Genomic DNA, 25,304 nt, shown 5'->3' with positions numbered 1-25,304 from the left:
GTTCAAATGTGAATAAAATGAAAATAGAATTTAAGGAAAAAATAAAACTGATTTCATAGGGCTCTAATCATGTCTGAAAACAATGTCTAATTGAATGGGACTGCAGTAACATAATGATCAAGCTTACATGATGAAAAGAAACTCTCAGAATCCCAGAAATCTTCTTAAAATTCTCTGCTTTGTAAATGCATCATCTGTATTCATTCTAGGTTTAGCTCATTTTGTCCTCTGAATCTTTTGGCAAATCTTCAAATTTTGATTTTAAAGTTTGTTTAATGAAAGGAAGCTTCTGTGATGCCGTACCTCAAACAACATCAGAAAGAACTAAAACACAAAATTGAGGAAAAAAGGCTTTAATGTGAAGAGGCCTAGTGTTTATCAAAACCGTAGTCTTGAATACAGTGTCCCGACATATGATGCTTTCCCAATCCCATTCCCCCCTCTCTTCTCCACTCGTTTCCTTTCTCTCTTCAAACTGTGCAGTCTAAAGAGAGCCGGAAAATACCTAATTTGCAACAAGTTGATTGTTTCCCAGTTTTCCACTTTACAGCAAACACTAACATGCATGGGTGTCCTAACAAAGCATGATGCAATAGCTAGTGACAAACAATTTCTCTGTACACTGAATGGAGTTTTTGCATGATAATAGACAATCACCAATTTCATATATAGCTAAAATATGTGACCCTGGACCACAAAACAAGTCATAAGGGTCATTTTTTTGAAACTGTGATTTATACATAATCTAAAAGCTGAGTAAATAAGCTTTCCATTGATGTATGGTTTGTTAGGATCGGACATTATTTGGCTGAGATACAACTATTTGAACATCTGGAATCTGAGGGTGCAAAAAGATCAAAATATTAAGAAAATCCCCTTTAAAGTTGTTCAAATGACATTCTTAGCAATGAATATTACTAATCAAAATTTAAGTTTTGATATTTATGGTAGGAAATGTACAAATATCTTCATAGAACATGATCTTTAATTAATATCCTAATGATTTTTCGATAAAATCGATAATTTTGACCCATACAATCAATTTTTGGCTATTGCTACAAATATATCCATGCTACTTATGACTGGTTTTGTGCTCCAGGGTCACATAGTTATGTGGCAGGATTTTGAACCAGTGGGATTTCACAATAGATGTGACTTACAATGCTGCAGAAACTTTGGCTGCATAGGACAAAAACTTGATAAATCTTATCTCTGTCATGCCTTCATTTGCAAACACTTGTTTTTGAGAATTCTGTTACTAAATATCAGTCTGAATAAGTTATTTCATGGTATATCCAGTGTGTGTCAGAGACAAGGCCATCACTATAGGTCTTTGCTTAAAAAGGGTTGATCTTGGCATATTTCTGCTGGCTACTCTTTTAATCTGTAATATTGTAAGGCAGAAACGGCGGCAGCAGCTTTTGGCTCGTCTAGGCGGGTGAGATTGGCTCTTAATCCAGAGCACACTGATCCGTTTGGGCTGTGTTTATGTAGAGAAACTGTAAACTTTGCTTGAGGTGCTGAAATATGCACTGTTGAAGCCCTGTAAGCTGGGAGAGGCACACTTTATGAAAACAACAGGGCGAAGAAGAAAACCCAAGCGCTGGCCAACCACAGAGCTCTGTGTATATGGAAACTCGAGTCGTGATGATGTTATATGTGGAGAATAACGAGGGTCCCAGGACGGTTTATTCCAGTTCTGGGTCTTATCATCAAAGTCCTGCGAGGCAGTACAGGACGCACATCAGCAGTGATGGATTTATCACAGTAGTGTGTGTGTGTGTGTGGTCTGCTCTGAACAAGAGTGTACTGGGTCACGTCTTCTGTCCATATTTGGGATCTGCTTTAAAAAAAAAGCTTCTGGTGGGTTGTGACCCAATAATAGGCTGACAAAGAGTTACTGACATTAAAGTCTGTTCTCTGTGGCATTTTAGCACAAGTTTATATTCAAAAGAATACAAAATTTTGAAACTAAAATTCAGTTTTTATTTAGCTTGTTAATTTTACATGTTGTGTATATACAGTAGTGCTGAACATTTAATCAAAATAAAACTGAAATTGCGAGATTTATTAGATTATGTATTTTCAGAGCGAAGCGCAGCACTGTGTTCTTTTACATGCGAGCAGCTCATGATTCAGTGTTTTTCGTAGTAAATGCTGCTCCACACGAATGCATTTCTGCGTCTGCTCTGAGCTTAGGTCACTTAATGTGCATTTGGTGCACAATATGTGCCAACATCTTCCCAAACTTGCCAAACCTGTAATGAGAAGCATTTACAAGTTTGGGAAGATATTGGTGTAAAATTTTATGTGTTCAGCCAAAATAAAACCTTGTTGGTTAAATGCTTGTACATGAAGAAATGAATACATAAATGGTAGGAATTTTAGTTGAATTTTAAAATAAAATTATTGTTCTTAATTTTTTTATTTACAGTAAAATATTGCAGTAGTATTAGCAATTTTAAATACGAAATTAGTAGTAGTAATAATAATTTATTCATTATAGTCATATATATAACCATAACATTTTTGGCCTAATTGTTTAGACTTACAAACAAGCTCATTTTAAATCTCATTTTCAAATTTTTTTTTTATCAGAAAAATCACAATTAGTATTTTTCCCTCAAACCATGCAGCCCTAATATTCACTTTACTGATATATTAATACATTTTCCTCAGTGAAAGGACATCTTTGTTTACTTTTGTTAAATAAACACTTTTGGCCCTGTGAATAGCCACTTGATGTTCGTGTAAATCACGGTCCTGAGAAGCAGTGGTTTATATCCTGCACCAACAATTTATTTGCCTAAGCCGGGGCGTTATTTAGGCCAAAAGGCTCTCATTGTGACTAAAAGTAAATGGTGCTTTGTTAAGGGTCGTTAACAGTGCTTTGACATGAAGGAAGGTGAGGGCTGACAAACAACAAAGAGACATACAGAGAGGGAAAGTGGGGGAGATCCAGCGAGAAAACAGCTTGAGCGAGGATAAGGATGGCAGTAGATGGGCCGGTCAGATGCCGTCAGTCTCAAAAGGCTCTTTCATGACCACAGTCGGTGATTGCAGGAGCATTGCTCTTGAAAACTCATGCCTACCTTTCTATTTGAAGAGTTCATACAGAGAGAGAATATTTCTCATTTATCTGCTAGATCAATACTAGAAAACTGCTCGGGTGTAAGCCGGTACAAAAAGACAGATTGCTACAGGTTTTACTGATTAGGTATGACCAAAACCTTGTGTGTATGATAACAGTTTATAAAAAAGCCAACTCAAATTGCTCAAATTGTGCATAACTTTTCATATGTAAATTTAAAACACTATCCCAGAAACTGTTTAACCACAATTTGGATGCATGCATTTGAAATATGAATGAACAAAACATAATTTGTGCATTGAATCCACTGGGAACCAACATTGCCACACACACACACAAAAAATGATAATAATTAATCAATTTCATATAAATGCTGTTCTTTTGAACTTTGTATTCATCTGAGAATCCTGAAAAATAAAATATCAGTTTCTACAACTTTTCCAACATTAATAATTATAAATGTTTCTTGAGCAGCAAATCAGCATATTAGAAATATTTCGGAAAGATCATGTGACAAAGATTTATGAAATTAAAAAGTGTCAAATTATATAACATACTCAGAGCGTACATAAATGCAAATGGGAGCATTTGAAAATGAATTGAGCTGGTGCTCTTTATTACTGCTACTGCAGGTTGATGGTGTTACATTTTAACAATTTCAGTATTGACTTGATACTGAGGAACAAAGTACTTTTGACATACACTGTCATTGTATGCAGCCTATATGGTATCACAATGGCATATGGGAAAAATACACTAAACTTACAAAACTCAACTTTTTGTTAGTGGATGCTAATGGGTAGTGCAGTGAATGAATGAATGTTGTTAACCTGTTGTTTGCTGGTTTGGGCTCTTTTAAGTTTAATTGCGGTTGTTCACAGACAGTAAAGACTTCCTCTAGTGGCTTCTAAACCATAAATGCTTCCTCTGAGCCTGTCCTGATTTTTGTTTTTCATTCGTAATTCAGTAACTTTCGGTCAGAAATGTGGTCTATGGAGTTCCAATGGAGTCAGGATAAAATCAAAGGAAATTGGACTTATCTGATCTTCGTCTGGGGGCCATTAGAAGGATATGAGAGAGAGGGATATGAAAAGAGCTGCAGCACACGCTGGGGGTTGGGAACCTTTATAACACAACGCATCTATACTGCTTGCTGAATATTCCTCCTGAACATTTGCCTGTGTTTTTCGTGAGCAATGTAGCGTAATTTTCACTTCATGTTGACTTTGTGTAAATGGTACTAATCCGTAGCATTAAAGAGAAGAAACTCTCTCTCACCCAGACATGGTATGTGAAGGGTCAGGAAAAAGAGCGGCTCTGTCTGTGAGCCGTGTGTCTGTTCATAAGAGGCTGTTTGTTTTGGGCTCCTCTAAACCCTCCTGTGGTATGTGGAGTGCCCTGCTGGTGTGTCCACGCTTGTACGTCTACAAGCCCTCACACCACTTTTATTCCCAGCCAAAAGCTGAAGTGACCGACCTGAAGTCAAGATGCAATTCTGTTTGCCCTTAAAGTTGATTCTAATTCGATTGAAGGTGGTATTTGGCCTAAAAGGTCACTAAGAAATTTGGAGAAAACTTGTCAGCCTTGTATTTGACATGGTTCCTAAGTGGATTTAAGTCATTTAAACAACCTAGGCTCATTGGAAAAATGTGCCTCCAACTACATTTTCCAAAAACATACATTAAAACAACTTGTAAAATTGTGATTTTTAGGGCCAGATTCTCAATAAATAAATAAATAATTATTTTCTTGTGGTTCCTTGCACAATACTATGTTATGACCTCAAAACACTATTATCATAGTGCCGGATTTGTAAACTAACACATTTTGATGTTTGGATTACATAACCAGCTCCGCATGTATGTTTTTTTTTGGCATAGTAAACTTGCTTGATAGCACTTGTGACGAAAAGGGCTCGGGTACGAGTCCTGTAAAGCACAAGTCATGTTAAAAGAGCTCAGAGACTTGCAAGTGAGCTAAAAGGGCATGGTCGTCTCAGCAGCCATGTTTTTATCTCATGTTAACACTATTGGTTACGTTTACTGTAGGGTTTGTGCCATGTTGTTTTCAAAAGCACTCCTTTTTTGCATCACTCATTTCCAAACTGACACAATACATACAACTGCTAACATAATAAAATCTTGCCTAAGTCACATTCATCTGTTTGGGATAAAACTGAACACACTCACTGGACTTTTTACTTGCAAAACATGCAAGCAACATAATATCATTTTGCCAAAATGCCACCACAGGCACGTTTTTCTGGCACGTTGGGTTGAATTTAAAGGGAAAAATTTAGTCTATTTAGTATCTACCATGAAATATATGAACTCTGATGGAGACTAGCGCTATATTTGGGACAAACCATTATCATTTATTTAAATCTGACATGAAGGAAAACAGATTTCTGGACTTGTGAGGGGAGCTTCCTGTCTTTGTGAAGTGGGGTCAGAGTTTTATTAATGAGCGTTGAGGTTGTACGCCGGATATTGTCAAGCCACTATACAGAACATGTTTGAGATACGAAAGGAAAGCCCTTATTTTCCCACATCTGCTGAGCACATGGCACTACCGCTGGAGAGACGGAGAGAGATGTTAGATGAATGCATAATTCTAGCTAACAAATGTACCATGTTATGTGGCCATGTTTCATGTTGTTTTTTTTTCTTTTTTGGTGCTGCATTAATACCATAGCATACTGTCATAGTAAGGCTTCACAAAACGGTACTTTTTTGTCTGTATGTGTGTTTTATGTAGTTTTGTATTGTTTTTTTCTGACTTGAACAAACAGCATATTGAGCATTGTGCCTTTGTCAAAAAGACGATTGGCTCTGCCTGTCTGTTGAGTTCTGATGACGTCGGTTTTCCATTATCCTTTTGTTAACTACTTGTGTTCGTTGCAAATATTTTGAATGAGATTGCTAACGAAGATTTGTGGCTCATGTCTGCCTCCTGACAAAAATATTTTCTGTCTGTAGCACAACCCAATAATTGTCGCACTTCTAATGAATCTAATTGGGCTCAATCTTTGAGATTCGACAGATGGAGTAAACTAGTTGAAGGTGATATTGGTAAGATTCTCAGATTAAAGTTCCTTTCAATTTGTTGTTTTAAAGGATTAAGTTCATTTTATTTACAAATTTTGTTGGCTCAAACATAATGAAATTAAGTTGTAACAACGTCTAAGAATTGCATTGCTTTAGCTCATTTTAATTAAGTTCAACAACTAGAAAAATCATTTTTTGAGTGTTGTCCAGGGATCATATTGAATCAGTCTGGATGTTGGGCTGCTTCAGGTCTGTTTGCAGGTGGTTTTGCTCATGAGGATAAACTCCATATCAGATCATTTATGTTGTATGCAGTATAAATAGAGCATTTGCTCTGGTCTTCATCGTCTCTTCATTTGTTTTATAGAGGAAAAACGATACTTGTGTCTAAAGCGCCAAGAAGACCTAAAAGACCAAAGTATTTAAATCTCAGTGCCTCTGAGAGCTGATTTGGCCATTTCACAAGCCAGAATATTAATGGTTGTTTAGAAATGACTTGTAGCCATTAACCAATGAAGTGTTGGCTCGTAACCACTAGAGTAACCCTAAAATATGAGAACGAAGCTCTGACTTGGAAAAACCTTCATGAAGCGCATAAAAGTTCATGGAGGTCTGGAATTATTTGCTGAATCAAAACACTGCAGCATTTGATTTGAAGCAAAACTGAAAATGAGAGGAAAAGAGACAGAGGTACTTGAGGAAATGAACTACTCATGCCATGTAGTATTGGTGTAGTTTATTAAACACGTCAGCATACAAATGGTAATTACAAGCGATAATTTGTAAGCATGTTTACACTAGTATAATGGTGCAATGCACCTTTAAGCTGTTCTGCCTATATAATTGCATTTTTTCAGGTTTCTGTAGAGTTCATTGATTGTATTTCCTTGAACATTTTGATTTATTCAGGGAAATAACAAATCTTTGTGAGAGAGTCGGACCAGTTTTAGTTGAATTTATTTAAGCAGTGGTTTTAGAAATGCAAAACAAAGCTCAAATTAAATTGGCTTGTTATCACTGGACTGTTGTCAGCTGCTCCATAGAAATTGTTTTTATATTGAAAATCTTGTTGCTGCTGAAAACTTGGTATGAAAAGGCCTTTAGCCACAGTTTTTTACAGCACAACTGTTTTCAGGCAGAGCTCGACCAGCGAAGCACCAGTGCAGTTAAGACTGAACTTATTTGGCCAGATTTCTTCTCACTTGAAGCAGAGTTGATTATCTCATTACAGGCCAAGTGTAAGAAATCCACAGCGGTTTACACTAAACCACAGAAAACAAACCATCAATTCGGAGGGAAGAACAATGCGCAGTAATTGCGTGATTTGGGGGATTTAGCAGATTGATGAGGTGGATGATGAACATGTTCAACGGTCTAGCTTTTTGTTAGCTTTGAAGGCAAGTTAATACAGGATTCAAAACTATTCACAAATGCAGTTTCTAGCTGAATTGTTTAATACATGAAACCTTTCAGGTGTTTTTGAATTAATGTCATGTTTATTGTTTTGAATCTTGTACTCTGTATAGTTTGACGCCACTTTTTGTAGTTTTGTTTATGGTCTTTGTAGTTCTCTTTTAGTTACCTTGTCCTAATTGTGTTTAGGTGTTCCTCCTTTTCCTGTGGTCGGTTATATATTTAGACTTGTGTAAACCTAACTAATCGTGTCCTATTTCTGAAAACACTATTTTATGTTTATAGAAGTTGTTCATCTGCAAAATTAACTTTGTTTTTTTGTCTGAAAACAGTTTTGTCTACCAAATTACTTTTGGCTTTTGTCTGCAACTTGTTATTTTTTTGTCTAAACACTTGTTTTCAGAAAGTCAGATTGTGAGTGGCGTATGGATGATTTTGTCAACAATTTGTAAATTTGCAAGTTTCAGTGCATTGTTTTTCCTCTTTTCCGATAGAAATCCCTTATGTTTCTGTGCATCAGTGTATGTCTGCTGTATTAAGTAGGGGTGTAACAATACACGTATTCGTACTGAACCGTTTCGGTACGGGTCTTTCGATTCGGTACGCATATGTACCGAACAAATACAGTATTTAAATATTTTTTAAAAAATTTAAAAAAAAATTTCAGGAAATTCAAATAATAAATGGCGTTTTGACCGTCTTTGTGGCATGACAGATCGCTGTATAAACGCATTAGAGAGCCGCTTCTGGGACGGTTCAGAAACATGCTGGTATAAACCCAACACAAGCACTGACTCGAGCGGCCGCGATCCCGTGTCTGAGCCGTGACGCAAGTGAACGCGATCATTCCTTCCTCTGTACTACTAGTTTTAACGTGTTTCAACCGAGGAAAGACATTCAGCAAAACAGTGTGGAAATAAAATGTCACGTAGCATTTCATTCATGTCCACAGCTCGTTAGTTCACTAGAGAAATGAAGTCTAGAGAGGAGCATTTCGCAAAATATTACACCATATACTCATATTTTACTAAACCTGTTAGTTTTAATTATTTAATGTTTATTTAAATTAATTTGTTATGAAACATGCTATGACAGCCAGTGTGTAATTAGCCTAGCCTAGAAATTTTATTATTTAGAAGTTAATTTAAAAACTGCATTATGTGCAGTTTATTTTTTATTTATTTTTTTAAAGTTCAGTGTTGATCATCTATTTAAAAATAAATAGTAATTAAATTTTAAGTTTGGGTTAAGTTGTTAGGCCTAATTGTAACCTTATAATGTGAAAGGGCTCCCTATGGTTTTAAGCATAAGCTGAGGTAGATTATTATTATTTTTTTTTTATCACTTAAGAAAATTTTAAACTATAACTGAATGTATTTAAAGAGAGAGCAACTTGTTCAGTAAACCACTGTTTATTAAAAAAAAAAAAAAAAGTTTTTTCCCCCCTGCTGTACCGAAATCATACTGAATCTTGATGTTAAAACCGAGGTACGTACCGAACCGTCATATTTGTGTGCCGTTACACTCCTAGTATTAGGGCCATTCTCAGACTGTTATAGACTGTCTTGTGCAAATCTATGCCTCTGCTGGGATGTTCTGTTTGAGTTAGTAGTTTAAATGAGAAAAGTGAGTTGTGAATCAGTTTAATTTATCGGTACTGACGCCAGTCACTAATTTACTTTACAGACATTTGTGTAAACAACAACAAAGCTAGTCTCTTTTAATGCAAAAGCTAGACATTATGCAACTGTCCATGAATCCATTACTGTCAGTCTTCACCTGTGAATATCCATTATAAAATTATGAATTATAACATTGTTGCAGATTTTGCCCAGTAAGGTATAATAAAACATCACATGTGATTGTAATATTTTAATGTAATTTCCAAGCTGTAATATTGTCAAATTATCCAAAATGTTCATAGATATTATTTATTTGTGAGTAGATTTTAAATATCCCTTGCATCTAGCAACTGTACAGTTTCAAGTCTCCTAAAAACAGGGCATCTTTACTCTGCTAAAGTGGAGAAGAAACTGCTTCTGAAGCAGCATAAATACCACGGAAAGCTGTTTATACCGTTGTTTCCGAGGGAGCTCTGATTTTGCAACAAGGGAGCCATAATTGGTCCTAACTACATGAAAGTGTATATTTAACTACGCATTGTCTCATAAACATCCAGTGAATCTTTTTGGCCAATTCATTTAATGAATGGAGTCATAAGAGTTGTTTGGGAATCTGGTTACACTGAACACACTTTTTGTGTACAGATCAAATGTGATTATTCTGTCCACATTTACAGAAGAACAGATTACAGTTCTGCTAATGGAACCGAACATAATAAATTAAGAAATGCACAGAACGAGTACATTTTAACGCTCATAATATCTGGAGAGAAATAGCGCAGATGTTGGACAAAGATGTGTTGTCCGCATGAGACCTTTTATGCCCCTTTTTACAATATATAATACAAGTCTCAGGTGTCCCCAGAATGCATCTGTGAAGTTTTTTAACAAGCTTGCAGAGAAAGGCTTGTATGTAATGGGTTAATCCTCTCACGTTTTCTGGGTTGGGACTCAATTATAGCGCTTAAACATGGAAAAACATGAAAACAAAACTATTGAAATATAGGCTACTTTGGGTCTAAGAAGTGATTCTCAATTCCCAACATTAACAGACTTTGTAAATTGCTACTTCTTCTTTCTATAGAGCTGCTTAGAGCCTTCATGTTAGTTGGACATTCCTGGAAACACTTTGAAATTTTGGCTTGCATGTAGTTAATCATGCAAAAGCAAAACAGACATACACAAGCTTGCACAGCCTTTCCTTTTGGGATATTCTGATTTCACAGCAAGATCTGAAAGATGTACTCGAAGCATATGTTCGCCAACAACAAAAACGCTGAACAAAAGGTTTATTAGCTCTGTTGGATGCACATGAAAAAGGAAGGATTTGAAACTCTGGTTTCCGCATCTGTTTGAGCGCTTGTGTGGGAGTTGTGAAGGTCTGTCCCCAGAGGCGTGTAGTTTGCTATTGACAGGCTGGAGGTGATGAAAACCAGAAGATGTCTCAATAAAGGCCCAGTGCTTCTCAGACCTGCTCCAGCAAGTCCAGCAATGCACGACCAAACATAACATCCTCCCATTTATCCTTCACTGCTGTTAATGAACAGGTGGCATTCATCTCTTTATGAGCTCTAAAAGAGAGTTTCTTCTACAATAAGGCATCTGTATGTTTTGGATATGTTATACAGCACCACCTCTGTTATATGTAAACTATATGACCAAAACTATGTGGACCCCCCCTTCTAATGATCTAATTACGGTTTCCTATTCAAATATTTTCTTTAAGGACAAATCTTAAATGGATATTACATACAAAAATGAAAATTGTCATTTACTAACTTCATGTCATTGCAAATGCAGAAAACCTGTTTATTTTTGGAATAACGTTCTTTTCTTTTTTTTTCTCCATCCACACTACCAAAATTTAAACTACATAAATGAATCAAACCGTTTAATTCAAATCTGCTTATAAGAAATGATGAACCAATTTAATTTAGGCTTTTATTCATGTATAAACATTGAGCAACACATAATTAGAGTACGTGGATTACTTAAGGATTACATTAGTTTGGACACTATATACTTACAAACATTAAAATATAACACAAAATTATAAAAATGGGAGGCATTTACTTGCAGATTTCCTGTTGTTTTTTGTTGTTGTTTTTTTTAAAGGATGTTGATGTCATTTGAATAGTGCAACATTTTATTTTATGGGGAGCTGAGATGGTAACAGATGTTTTAATAAACCCAGACGTTTCTGCAACAAGACAATTTATTTATTTTTTTTTTTTAAAGAAATATTCTATCGCATCTACTATATTTGAAAGGTTACATCTTTTTAGGACCAACAATAAGAACTGCTTTCAAAAGTAAATGTCCTTTATTGGCATCTGTGGCTCCATAAACAACCTTTAACATCCACACAATCTTTCCATTGCACAAAAGGTTCTTTATAGTGGAAAAAGGTTCTTAAACTGATCTCCACATTCTATTAAGATCTCTTCATTGAAAGGATGGTTCTTCTGTGGCCTCGCTGTGAAAACCCACTCTTGGAGAGCAGAGTGTTTTTATTTGAGGATGGCACACAGAATAGTGCGACTCAGTGGCCACCTCATGTGAATGGAATTTATTGCTTTGCTCTAATAACAGGATGGTTTCTAAAATAAACTATTATGTTGGCAGACGGTCCACAAATCTGGTCTGTAACATGTCAGACGACGCACTCTGTAAGTTTTCTCACTGTCCTCTCTGCAGAATATTGCCCGCTGCCCCATTTTGGGCGATTTTGCCAACGTCATAACAGTCATATGAGCTATAGACTTTAGAGACGGCTCGCCGGGGTGGAAAGTTTAAGTTATCCTTGTGTCAGCGGATGTAAATTGCAGCATGCCGTCTGACACGAGCCAGTGAGGTGGGCTGTAACTGCCTGAAGTTTTGTTAATGTAAGTTTTGTCAGCTTTCCAGCTGGAGCGTTCCACACTAGACACGCTAGTCATTCCTGAATGTGAGAGCGCCTAGTCAGGCTGACACAGAGTCATGTTTACATTACCATGTAAAGCTCAGCTTTACTTACAAACTACTTTAAGTGACAAGTGAATTTTTCTTCCAACCAACATTTTATTTTTATTTTATTTAAAGGATAAGTCCACTTACAGAATAAGCATTTCCTGATAATTTACTCACCCCCTTGCCATCCAAGATGTTCATGTCTGTCTTTCTTCAAACGCAAAGAAATTAAAGTTTTTTTGAGGGAAACTTTCCAGGAATTTTCTCCATATAGTGGACTTCAATGGTGGCCAAAGATTTAAAGGTCCAAAATGCAGTTTCAGTGCAGCTTCAAAGGACTCTACACGATCCCAGCCAAGGAATAAGGGTCTTATCTAGTAAAACGATCGGTTATTTTCTGAAAAAAATAAATAAAAATACACTCTTTAACAATTCCTGGAATGTTTTTCTCAAAAAACTTCATTTCTTTGCGACATGGGGGTGAGTAAATTATCAGGATTTTTTTTATTCTTGAAGCCAACCAACAATTATAGCACAATTTTAGATGTTTATTTATTTATTTATTTTTTTGCTTATTGTATTTATGGCGTGAAATCAAAATCAGTTGTCTGTAAGAAATCGAAATTGATCCCATTTTTTGATTGAGTAAAGTTGTTCGCATTTTGGCAGGCACTTTAGTAAAGCTCAGCGTTATTCTATAGAGTTGAATGCATTGGGCAGTGCTGTGGTCTGCATTACGTGATCTCTTTTACACTATATTCCTCATTTTAAGTGATGACCTATTACACTTTATATATTTAGTCTTGTTATGACTACCAGCATTCCTGCAGATAAACACAGTGCCCAGAGGGAGTTTATGTCTGTGGAGAGAGCTGTTATTATCCCATCATTTGTGTGGAAGATCTGAGTAAAGCTCGTACGCTGCCATGTAATTACACTTTTGCCCTGAAAAATACACTGCTCTGATGGAATCGCATCTCTCCTGACTGAGTTTGTAGTGTGAAAGACTGTTTCATATTCTGCGCTTCCCTTCTCTATTTCCTGTCTCAGGGCTAGTCCAGACCGGACTTATGACATTTCACATGTACATGCATCACACTGGCTATTCTTTGCATTAGGTAGGTGGACGAATGGAAACATATCTCCTAAAATTACATCTTTTTGGCATCTTATTAAATTGCTATCCTCCTGTTGAATTGATTTAAAGATCAGAATTGCCGTTGTCAGAGCAGCATTACATTTGTCAGATTTGGATTTGGCAGGGTCTCCTCAGATTCTCTGAATGCTGCAGGCCTTGGAGGATTTGAACTACAAACAAATGTTTGCTCTTACCGTCTCTTTTGAAGTCTGTTTCCAATAGCCTGGCCAACGCTGAGTTTACTGTGAGGGTGGTCCTCAGATTCTTGCATTAAAAACAGATTTGATTGATTGATTTTTTTTTTATTTTTTTTTTATTTATTTATTTTTTTTCTTTGTAAGAAGCCCTTGTGAACACTTCTGTGTTCTGAGTAACTGAATTTGTTTTGGAAATTTCCGAAGGACAGATCAATTAAAACTTTTAGGCATTCTCCAGGAATGCAATCCTGGCCACTCTTGTTAAATAATCAGCAAAAACTTTTCAATCATTTGCCGATTTGTTTGAAGGATTGAGAATTATTACATCGCATCATGGTGAAAAATTAAATCAAGTTGATCAAGGAGTTTTAAAGCAATAGTTGGTTATTGTCTGCTGTAGGGCTGTCACAATTCCTCGATTCAATTCAAAGTACTCATTTTTTAAAAATCCTCGATTTGCATTTTGAAGTGGCGCATTCCACGGACGAGAATCCATGAAATGCGTTATTACCAATTGTAAGTCGCTTTGGATAAAAGCGTCTGCAAAATGACTAAATGTAAATGTATTAGTGCTGTCAATCAATTAATCGCGATTAATCACAACCAAAATAAATGTTTTTGTTTACATAATATATATGTGTGTACTTTTGTATATTTATTATGTGTATATAAATACACACACACACACAGTTTATATTTTGAAAATATTTACATTGTATTTACATATTTATATTATATATAAATATATTTAATATTCAAACTTAACAAACTTTTATTTTGGATGCGATTTAATCATTTGACAGCATTCGTTATTAGACCCATTTCCAAGGTTACATGATATATTTAAACCCATTTAAAAATCACAAAGCATAATGCTATTGTGAAATCACAAATGCTACGATTCAATTAAACACGTGATGCAGGTTTAATATGCGCTTTAATTACAGTAGTCAACATTTGAAGTGGATCAAAAAAGTTCATCAGTTGTCCTAAGACAAGAACGCATTTTGGTTTAAAGGAGTGGTTGACTGGTTTTTCTAGGCTTCATTGTTTATGGGGTGCATTCTAACATGTTAATGCTTCGTTTGTTAAATGCATTATTTTTCACATAATTTACCTTTATTTCACACCGATATGTCCCTTCTCTGATAAACGTGCTGATCATTTCCTGCTTTTATGAAGCCCCTCCCTCAGAAATAAACGATGGGCTCTGATTGTTTAGCTGGCCCAGTGTGTTGTGATTGGCTAAACTTTCTCTAGTGCTGTCTAGATGTCCCGCCCTCAGCTCAGCGGCATGTGCTCCGGTTCTATTGTAAACAATGGCGTCGACTATCTTGCTTTTCAATTTGAGCTCGCTTGAGATGCAGAGGATATTAGTGAAGAGGATCGTGCAGTACTTGTGCAAGCACGGCTTTTAATGGTAGGCCTAATGTTTTTTTTTTGTCGTCTCATACTTTTAGATATGCTGTTATTATGCTACTGCTTACGTTAGCTTTTAATATATGGTTTTATCATGATTAAAGCTTTAATACAGTACGGCAACCGTATGCGCGTCCATGTTTAACCCTTGTCATAGCTATGTGAAAAGTGTATAAATGGAACAGTTCATTGTTGGAGCTGAGCTGATCTGAATGAGTGAGAGAGAGAAATGCAGAGTGTGTGCAGAGCAGGGCGACGTGAGGAACAGGATTGAGAACCACTGCTTTAGAACATTGATTTTGATACTTGTGAATCCATTAGAATCGCTAGAAGACAGTCGCGATTCATACAGTATATGAATAGATTTTTACATGCACCCCTAGTTTTCTTTCTCTTCTCTAAAGCATCACAGCATGGCCTCCTCGCCCCCTTCGTTGCATGTTCCCGGGGGTGGGGTTTATCTGGGTTTATGATGTCACTAACCCGGAATTATTTTGTTGTAGTCCCTTACCAGCCGTTCACTGTAGGCAATGCTATGCTAATTCTGTAAAAGACAATTTCTCCCTTTGCATTGAACTTTGAGCTTCGCAACTTTGCAGATATTGTTTATGCTCACGCAGCTACATTACACACTAACAAAGTTAAAAAGGTGAAATCGTATTATATGACCCCTTTAAGGTTTTGGAACAACTTTGAAAGGTTTTGATCCACTTCAAATGTTGACTAGTGTATTTACATGCATGAAGGTTAGTTATGTATGTGTGTGTCAGTCAGAGCGGCTCTGCTCACAGTAAGTGCTACTCCACACAAACTGTTATCATTTTACATATGTGGAGCGTCTCAAACTCCATCTCTGCATATTGTTGTGAGTTAGGGTTTATTAACATTCATCTGGGAGTGCAGCGTGCGCCATTTCATCAAGGCAAATCATTTATAAATCTACATAAACACAGGAGAATAAATCAATATCTTTCTCAATATGCTAACTGTTCATTGCGATTTTAAAATAAAAGCTCAAACTCTCGCTCTGAGTTTACACGTTTTGATGTCCACATATTCAAGAAATTACAGTGGCTGTAGCATTTCTGTCATAAAGAAATGGCCAAAGATTAAGTGGACATTTGAATTAAATGTTGTTTAGTCAATATTAAACAAGGATTAGATTGTGCAGTAAAGTGTAAAAACAATCGTCTGGCCGCTCGCGCCCTCTTGCAGTCATTTGTTATAATGCATAATGTACATTAGCTCTATTGTTTATAATACATTATAGTTGTGTCCAATAAAACCATATTATTACTTTGCTTTTAATACTTTATTTGAAACAATTATTATTGCCTCATTACTATTATATATGTATTTTAAGTAATTTTAAAAGCTATTGTTCGCTTGGGTCTTGTTTTTGTTACCACCAAAAAATGTATTATAATTATGTGATCACTCGATTAATCGGCAGAATAATTGACTGATTACTCGATTACCAAAATAATCGCTAGTGACAGCCCTAATCTACTGGTGTATAGATACTGCGTCCAAATACAGGACAAGTGGATGGATGGATACGTTTGATGTGGTCACATGATATTGTGAGATTGGATGATGAGCTTTAATGAATTGACGGCATTGGTGACTGTTCTGTATTAGATGCCAGTTTAGAACAATGCCGGCTTTGATCCACATCTCAGAAGTTCTTTAATGCTATTGGAACAAGTACATTTCAAACTAATGAGCCACTGCTGACCTCACTAACCATATCAGCCAGCTGTTCTGTAACCGGATCTAAGGAAACTTGTTTTGGGGTTTTTCATTCTCTGACAGAGTCATAAAGGAAACAAACTGTTCAGGAATGCTGTAACGCTCCCTTCATCAGGTCATTGCTTATGTGGCCTGTGCCTGTCAGGAAACACCACGAGCTGTTTTCCATGCTTGTCACCTCATGCTAAGTACATCTGCAGATGTGCTGGTGAACCAGGTCTGGAAGTGGATCGTCTTGGTGCCTTTTTGCAGATCCATGGTTGCAGGCCAGAACTGACGATTGAGCGAATGAACGAATGAACAAGTAAAGCCAGGAATGTGCCCAGTCAGACCTGAAACACAAAACGTACTGATCCCTCTTTCAAAGCTAACACAGTTGCTCATATATGGTCAGGACCAGAGCTGCGTAGTAACTGATTACATGTAATCTGGATTACGTAATCAGATTCCAAAAAGTAAGTACTTGTTGTTTGGTTATGAGTATTTTAAAATGTAATGCTATTAGAATACAGTTACTTTTTTATTGATTACATAATTATATTTTATTCACACAATAGCTATAAATTATTCATAATATTATTTTTTTTCGTCTTTTAAAATTTCCTTTTAAAAATAGCCTATGTAATCGGATTCCAAAAAGTCAGTACTTGTTATTCGATTATGAGTATTTTAAAATGTAATGTAATTAGACTACAGTTACTTCTTTATTGGTTGCTTGATTTACATTTTATTCACACACTAGCTATAATTGATTCATAATTTGATTTATTTTTCATCTTTTAAATTTTCTTTTCTTAAACAGCCTATCGTTTATATACATTCAGAAAGTTGAAGTCAGATGGCTATAATTACACAGAAAATTGAGAAACCACATTCAATTTTAGCAAAAATCATTTAATGCTCTTCGTGATGTTAATAATAACAAATAAAATATTTTCTTTGTCTTTTGTATTTTTATATCAGTACGGTACAAGATTATCCTATTTAAATCAATGTGATGAATGAGTTGGGTCAGAAGTAATCTAAAAGTAATCAAAAAGTAGTCTGATCATATTACCTAAAATGTGTAATGTATTGGATCATGTTACTAACTACATTTTTTGTTGTGTAATTTGGAATCAGTAGCAGATTACAATTTGTAAGTAATCTACCCAGCTCTGGTCAGAGCCTAAACAAAACATCTCATCCGTGGAAGAGAATGCAATGTTCTTCTCAATTTACTTCATGGGAAGCTACAATTTAACTAAATGGGTTTTTAGCGATGTTGTTTTTCCCAACGAGTTCAGCTCTTCCAAAGTTTCTCCCCTTTATCCCGCTCCTTTATTTTATGAATCTGGCAACCAGTTCCAGACTAAACGGTTCTCCAGAGGACGAGATGGAGTGTTAACAAGCTTCTACATTCTCAGTCTGGCCGAGGGTGTGCTGCCCCCATCCTGGAGCCGGACTCTCCCACGGGGGGTGGCTCGGCGCGCTGCAGCCATCGCGCTGTTTGCCATCACCTCTTTATGAGCGCTCCGAGTGGCCTGCTTGCCGACAGTTGCCAGGCGAGTAACTCGCTGAAAAAGGAGAATCCGCTGTGAAAGGTGGTGATTCAGAGGCTTGAGTGCTCGCAGGCACCCTGAGCCAAAATAATTAGATCAGCGTCTTTTCCCAGGTCTCCACACTGGCTCTTTTGTTGGCCAGCCTCCAGTGCGGTGGCAGCAGCCTGCTGATTACTGCTGTGGGCCGCTAACACGGGGGTTGAAGGTTCAGTCCTAAGTAGAGGTGACTTGGGAACTGATAAGATGCATGATCATAGACGTTAGAAGAAATTACAGAAGAAAAAAATTGCATTTACGAACATGACTCAGAGTGCTGAACTCCCGTGAAGAATATTCTTTTTTTCTTTTTTTTTTACTGGATTCATAAAAATAAAAAAAATCATCTTCACGGGAGTTCAGCACTCTTGAGTCATGTTTGTAAATGCAATTTTTTTCTTCTGTAATTTCTTCTAACGTCTATGATCATGCATCTTATCAGTTCCCAGTCTTTAATAATGGGCAGTGTTGGGAAGGTCAGAGATTACAAGTTACCTTATTAAAAATGTAATAAGTAGTGTAACTATTTCAATTACTTTAAAGTACTGTAACTGATAACATTTGATTTACTTTTTCATTACTTTTCTAAATTTCTAATGAAAGTATTCAATCATTTTCAAACATTAAAGCAGACAGGGTTAACCTTACAGTAATACTCAACACTTATTACTGTCAGACTTTCTAAATCCTTTGTCACTTTAAGATTATTATAATTCAATTCTAAAGCACAGCCACCACAAAATCAGACTTTAGCACCTCTTTTTACTTTCAGGTCATTATGAGGTTATATACTGATTTAAAATCATAACAAGAAACCATTTAATAGCTATGATACCATTTTGAAATCAAATATTTGCATACCTATGACAGGATACACTGGCATCTAACAATGCATTGGGAGGAAAAAAGTTAATCTTAAAAAATAAAGCACATAAATCCTAATAGGAAATAAAACGGTTATTAAATAAGCATGTGTCCTATTCTGTGAACTCCTGAAACATTGGTGTCTCATATGTTAGAGCAGTCACTGCAATTTGGGAAAGAAATCAATCAAATCTGTGTGTTAAAAAAAAAAAAAAAAAAAAAGAAAATGTTAATGATTACAAAGGGGTTACATCTGAATTTTCTTAAGTAACTAATTTAATTACACACTTTTTCTATTAGTAACTGTAACGGATTACAGGTAACTAGCTACTCCACAACACTGAATATAGGAGATGTCTCAGAGACGTTCAAAATGTGTGTTGTTGAGGTGTCCAGGAACAGAGTTGAGAACCGCTGTTATAATTTGCATATTAAGCTGAGATTGGAGAAAGTAGTTTAACAAAAACATTTTTTAAAATCACTGTAATGTTTTTAGTAGCATGATTGTTGTAGTGTGTGCAGAGCTAATTCAAGCGAGCTCAAAACCAGTTATAGAAAATTTATGAACAGTATTTGTCAATGTCCATGTAAATTTCCTTGTTTTCCGGACAAACAACACAACTCATTGCCAAAGTCAGCCGCCTTATTCACTTTGTTGTGCCTTTTGGCTTTTCCTTTTGCACATGATTTGAGAGTGGAAACACCTGTTCATGGCTCAGAGGTGCTAAACTACATGGGTTATTAATTTTTAATTCTGCTTTATTTGTATTGACTTAATGACTTAAGACTCATTAACGGCAAGAACATTAACTATATTAGCGTCCACACCAATGAACGATAACGTTCTGTTTATCAGCATGCACTGCTTATCATCTGCCGCTTTAAATGCTCAAGTAGTTTTGGGTGTCAGTGTTTTCATCGTTCATCACCTGGAAGAAAGTGTTCTAATAGTGATTCCAGCAATATTGTTCCTCTGTGTTATTATCAGTATAGCCGTGGTATGACTTCTGTTCGCATTTAATTAGAGCGATTACTGTCTTTTACATATTTTTAATGTTCCAAAAGGGAATTTTTTGCCATAGAAGAACCATTTTTGGTTCCTCAAAAAACCTTTCATTAACCAGTTATTAAAAGAACCATTTTTTCTTAGTGTGAAGAACATTTTAATGATCTGAAGAACCTTTTTTCACTATAAAGCACCTTTTGTGCAATGGAAAGATTCCTTGGGTGTTAAAGAATTTTCATGGAACCACAGAATCCAATAACGAACCTTAATATTTGAGTGTAGAGTTTCTCATTTATGAAGAGACATGGTTTGACCATCTGGTTGAATTTTTGGAAATCTTTCAATAAATTAAAAAAAAACACTTTTAATTGCTTTTTTGCATTTAAATGTTTTTAATTTCACATCTGTAGAGCAGGAATTATGTTCACTTGCAACTTTCCAGTTCTGGCGCTGATTCCATTAGGATGCCGTTAATAATCCATAAATGGATTCATGTAAAATGTGTACATTTCAAAAGCATCCTCTGCTTTTCTGTGTGACTCATGTCTTTGGATTGTGCATTAGTTTCAGGCACTGGAATGTTTGAGATATTTCATATGTGAATTAAACTTCACCACCACAAGAGAAATGTGTCTGTAACCCTAGTGTATGTGGGTTCTGCCACGGCCTCGCCGGCTCTGAAAGACACCATCTGTGTGTGTTATGGCAGATAATCATTCAACAGGCAGCGAGGCGGCATAAAATAAACCTACACAACCAATGTTTGATTAGCGGAATCACCAACTTCATCAAGATCCTCCTAATCTTTGCAGTTCTTTGTTTTAGCACAGATGAATGTTAAATAGTCAATGTATATTTTGTGTAAATAAATAGTTGGCTGGCTTGTCTTTGGAGAGCCAATCTGATTTGTGTTACACAATTATGACTTGTATATACGTTTAATCTTTCAAATGTAAAGTTGTGGTAGTACTGTAATCATTTTATTAAAAAAAAAAAAAAAACAGGATCATTTTCATTACCGTATTTCAGTACATATGGGATAAAACGAGCCGTGTGGTGTGTTTGTTAGGACTGTGTGGATGAGTCCTAATCGCTCACTAATGCTTCAGCTGGCAGCGCGTTATGGAATATTACTTGAATACAGCACTGTAATTATGTGGAAGACCTGGACCAGCTGTTTATAGCATGTCAAATGTGGTTTTCGACACGCACTTTCCCAGCTTACTTTAATTTGAGGATCATTTGCCTAAAAACAATTTAATTTATTGGAACAGATGAAACGAAGAAATAATTGCAACAACATATTAAGCAAGCATAATTTATGCCCCATATGTAATGGTTCTCACGCCGTTTTCAGTCTCGGAAGGAAATCATTCCACACTGTTAAACAAGGATGTAATTTGCCTTTAACCATATACAGCGAGCTTGTTAAACACCGGCCCAGTTACCATCTGATGATTATATTAAAAAACTCCACTTGTGTTGTCTGTGTGATTTAACTCAATTTAGAGTATTTATGGAGCATCTCAGAAACCACACTGTCAGCAGTAATGTGTTTTATGATAAATGAGATGCTCTTTTTGGAACAGATGAAGGACGAACTAACCGCCGCTTCAGATCAAACACTGCCTGAAGCTGCTTTTTTCTTGCACGACAATTAATGGTAATTTTCCACTGACGAGAGCCCTTAGTCGTAGTCTAATATTTCTTTATTATTTTGCTGTTGGTTCTTTAAAAAAAAAAAAAAAATATATATATATATATATATATATATATATATATAAATATAAATACATTTATTTTTAAATCTAGCTTTAATAATGCACATGTATCTTATTTTGGTTTCATGTGAAAAACTACAATTTTCAGCCATTTTATTTATTTTTTTGTAAATGTATTTTTGAGTTGTATAACACCGATTCCCCACAGAAACATTTGATGTTATATGCCTTACAAGAATATTGAGTAAATATTCACTGTTCACAGTAGAAAAGTTATATTCAAGTCACTGTATGAATTGCATGTTTGTGTATTTCTATAAATGACCTGTTGGTAACACTTTAGAATAGGGAACACACTTTCACTATAAACTAGGAGTTTTCCCTCAATAAACTCCTAATTTGCTACTTGTTAATAGTTAGTATGGTTGTTGTTAAGTTTAGGCATGGGATGGATTAAGGGATCTAGAATAAATGCAGAATAAAGCATTAATATGTGCTTTATAAGTATATATGCTAGTAATATGACTAACGGCGTACTAACAGTCTCCTGTGTGTTGTGCAGTGGCTGACGTGAACCTGTCGGAGTCTGGAGAGATCGAGGCTGTGGCTGAGGCCCAGAGCGGAGGACTGCCAACAGCTGAAGGTACAGGAACACAAGGCCTGATTAAACTATCCAGAAAGCATCATCCTAACACTGTGTTTTCATATGACCTTAAATCATGCAGTTTCATTTTACTCAACTTTGGCATTTTTATCACAATCTCACAAACCACCAATTTGGAAAATCCTGGTATACAGCTTCTAAAAGAAAAGTTCAATCAAAAATGCAAACTCTTGTTTTTTGATAATGCTCGATTGCTTTTTTTTTTGTAGTGGCATCATCAGTTAGCATCACATGTAATGGGTCCAAAATCCTACTCCACATAGCTGTATATTAAACATTTAAATATGCTATTATTTGCTTGTTTCTTGTAAGTGTGCGCTAGAGTTATGTCATCTGCTGCTTTATATGCTCAAGTTGAATTGATTCTAATTGAGTGTTTTTATCATTCATCACTCTGTAAAAACATTTTTTAAGTTATGGTAACTAGGGCTGTCAAAAAAAATTGCATTCGAATTTTAGGTGTGCCTCAGGCAGCTTTATCAGTGGCGCACAAGATACGATGACGATGTAAAAGTGTCGTTGCATTTTAATGCTTTTCATAGCTAATCCAGTTGAACCCACTGGATGCAGCGCTGCTTATTCAAAATATTGCGGAAAAAGAGAACATCAATGCAGAGAAGATGCTGTTTACAGCGAAACTGAAACCAAGCCATTCACACAGAACGAGTATTTATCGCATTTTCTATATGGACATCTATCAGCGTTGCACTTGCATCTTGCACAAGAGAGCCACATGTTTAGAAAGCCATTTAAAATTAATGTAAGTTCAACATTTAAAAAACATGTCTCGAGACTTTATGGCGTCCCGCTGCATCTCATGTTTTTAAATGGAAAAAGTGCTCTTTTGTTTTCGGTCCTTAGTATTAAACTTTACATGCATGATGCTTTTTGTTTCTAATTGTTTAAGCAACGTAATTAACCCTTGTGCGTCCTTTTGGATATTTTTGTCCTTTTCAGTTTCGTTTTTTTGATAATTTTGCCTGTGTTATTGCCAACTGCATAAATTTTGGCACAGTTGTGTATTTTCATTGGAATTTTACTATTTCACTTCCATTTCCTTTAATAAATCTGTTTTGCACTAGATACACAAAATTGTTCCTCTCAGGACCTTAAGGACAAAAATGTCCCCATTGAAACCCATTAAAAGTGCTGTTTTTAATCGCAGTGCCATTTTAACTGTAAAATGATGCAATTTTTGTTAATTGGCTTTCATTCTGTTGGCAAGGCTTCAAAATAATTTTTTTACCAGATGGTACCATTTTTCAGGTTTGGCCTATAAAGCAAATACTCGCTTTATTCCTGTTTTCTGCTTCTGCATATTATAGAGCCAATTGGATAAATAATGCAGCTATAATTGTGTGGGTGTGTTGGTATGAATGTCAGAGTGCGGTTTGTATGTGTGTCATAAAAAAAAAATTGTGTGTGTGTGCTTGTAATATTTGGGGGAGAGAAAAACTCTACTGCAAATCACAAATCCAACCACTGTGTTCACCAGCAGAGTTTTGCTGGCATCTAATCTAAAATCTTACTGAAAGCTCATTTTTTGAGATATCAACCTCAAATTTGGAACACAGCTTGTTTAGATTTATGGCTTTGATTTTCTAGCATGTATAGAATTCAACATGTTTAATAAAATATATATTTTAATAATGTTCATAAACTTAAACCTCTATAATTGTTTTTTTGTTTGTTTCACTTTTTAAACTTTTTACTTCAACAGTAATCTGCCATGGGTCTTCTTTAAAATGAGACCTAACTTAAAATTTTTATGATAGTTTTTTGACATGGACATTTTGGCCACTATGGACCTGTATAACTTTGTTTTTTTTTTAATTGACACACAAGGGTTAATTTATATATGGTTTAGAAACATTTTTAAACATTATGCACTTTTTTTCAAAGATAGTCATGTTATTTTATTGCTTTAAAGAAACCTGCATTAGTAATATTTTACTCGATGCACCCTCTTGTGGCCTCAGGAGAGAAACCAAAAGCTTTCCCCCCTAACAGAAATTATGCCTTTTAAATTCAAATATAATTCGAATATTGATTGCTATTTTAGTACAAAACTCAAATTTAGTTTTTCAGCCAATTTGACAGCTCTAGTGGTAACCCTTTATTTTAAGGACCAATTCTCACTATTAACCAGCATGCATATTGGCTGTTTATTATAAAGCACATATTAATGCCATATTTTAGATCTCAAACTTAACAACTACCTTACTGTTAATAAGCAATTAGGAGTTTGACGCAAGTCGTAGTTAATAGTCCTTTGTTAATAGCAAGAATATGACCTTAAAAAAAGTGACCAAAAATCAGTGAATAACTGCATGATAGGTGTTCACGATAAGGTTTGGATCGTGAAATGTGGCCTGCTATGTCCGTCAGTAGCGCGTCTGCGTTTCTGCTTTCCGTGTGCATAAATCAAGAGTTTCAGGAAAAGCCACCACTTTGCTCTGGCAGGCCTGTTTAATAGCAGCTCCGAATATGAGCACTGCAGAGACTATTTGTGTTGGCCACGGGACCAAGGGGTCTGGGGACGAGAGGAAGCCGTAATAGTTTTCAGGAGAGTGAATGAACGTATGAAGGGCAGTGTTTCTAAACCATGCATTACCAATATGTACTTGAAGCAAGAGAAAAGCTCACAGTGGCTGTGAAACACGTTAGTAAGCGAAATGTAGAAGAAACAGTCGGAAGTGAATTCTTTTATCTAACCAGGTGCATGATAAAGCGTTGTTCAGTAAATAATGGCTCCATATTCAAAACCAGTCGTGACAGTCAACTGTGTTCTGCAACAAGACATTTTAATCAATTTTTGGTTTCTATTTTATGGCTTTAGGCTAA

General features: G+C 35.8%; 1 protein-coding gene across 1 annotated transcript in view; it reads left to right on the top strand.

The window, feature by feature from the left end:
- Nucleotides 1–25,304, top strand: part of ror2 (receptor tyrosine kinase-like orphan receptor 2) — a 71,183-nt gene that overhangs the window by 26,494 nt on the left and 19,385 nt on the right. Inside the window, exon 2 of the mRNA XM_058789839.1 lies at nt 22,359–22,439. Within this exon, the coding sequence (XP_058645822.1) occupies nt 22,359–22,439 (81 nt within the window). The remainder of the gene's footprint in view (nt 1–22,358; nt 22,440–25,304) is intronic.

The sequence above is a fragment of the Onychostoma macrolepis genome, chromosome 10 (genome assembly GCF_012432095.1).
Source record: "Onychostoma macrolepis isolate SWU-2019 chromosome 10, ASM1243209v1, whole genome shotgun sequence".
Lineage (NCBI taxonomy): Eukaryota > Metazoa > Chordata > Actinopteri > Cypriniformes > Cyprinidae > Onychostoma > Onychostoma macrolepis.
Note: the sequence above shows the minus strand (reverse complement) of the source record. Positions and strands in the feature narration are given on the sequence as shown.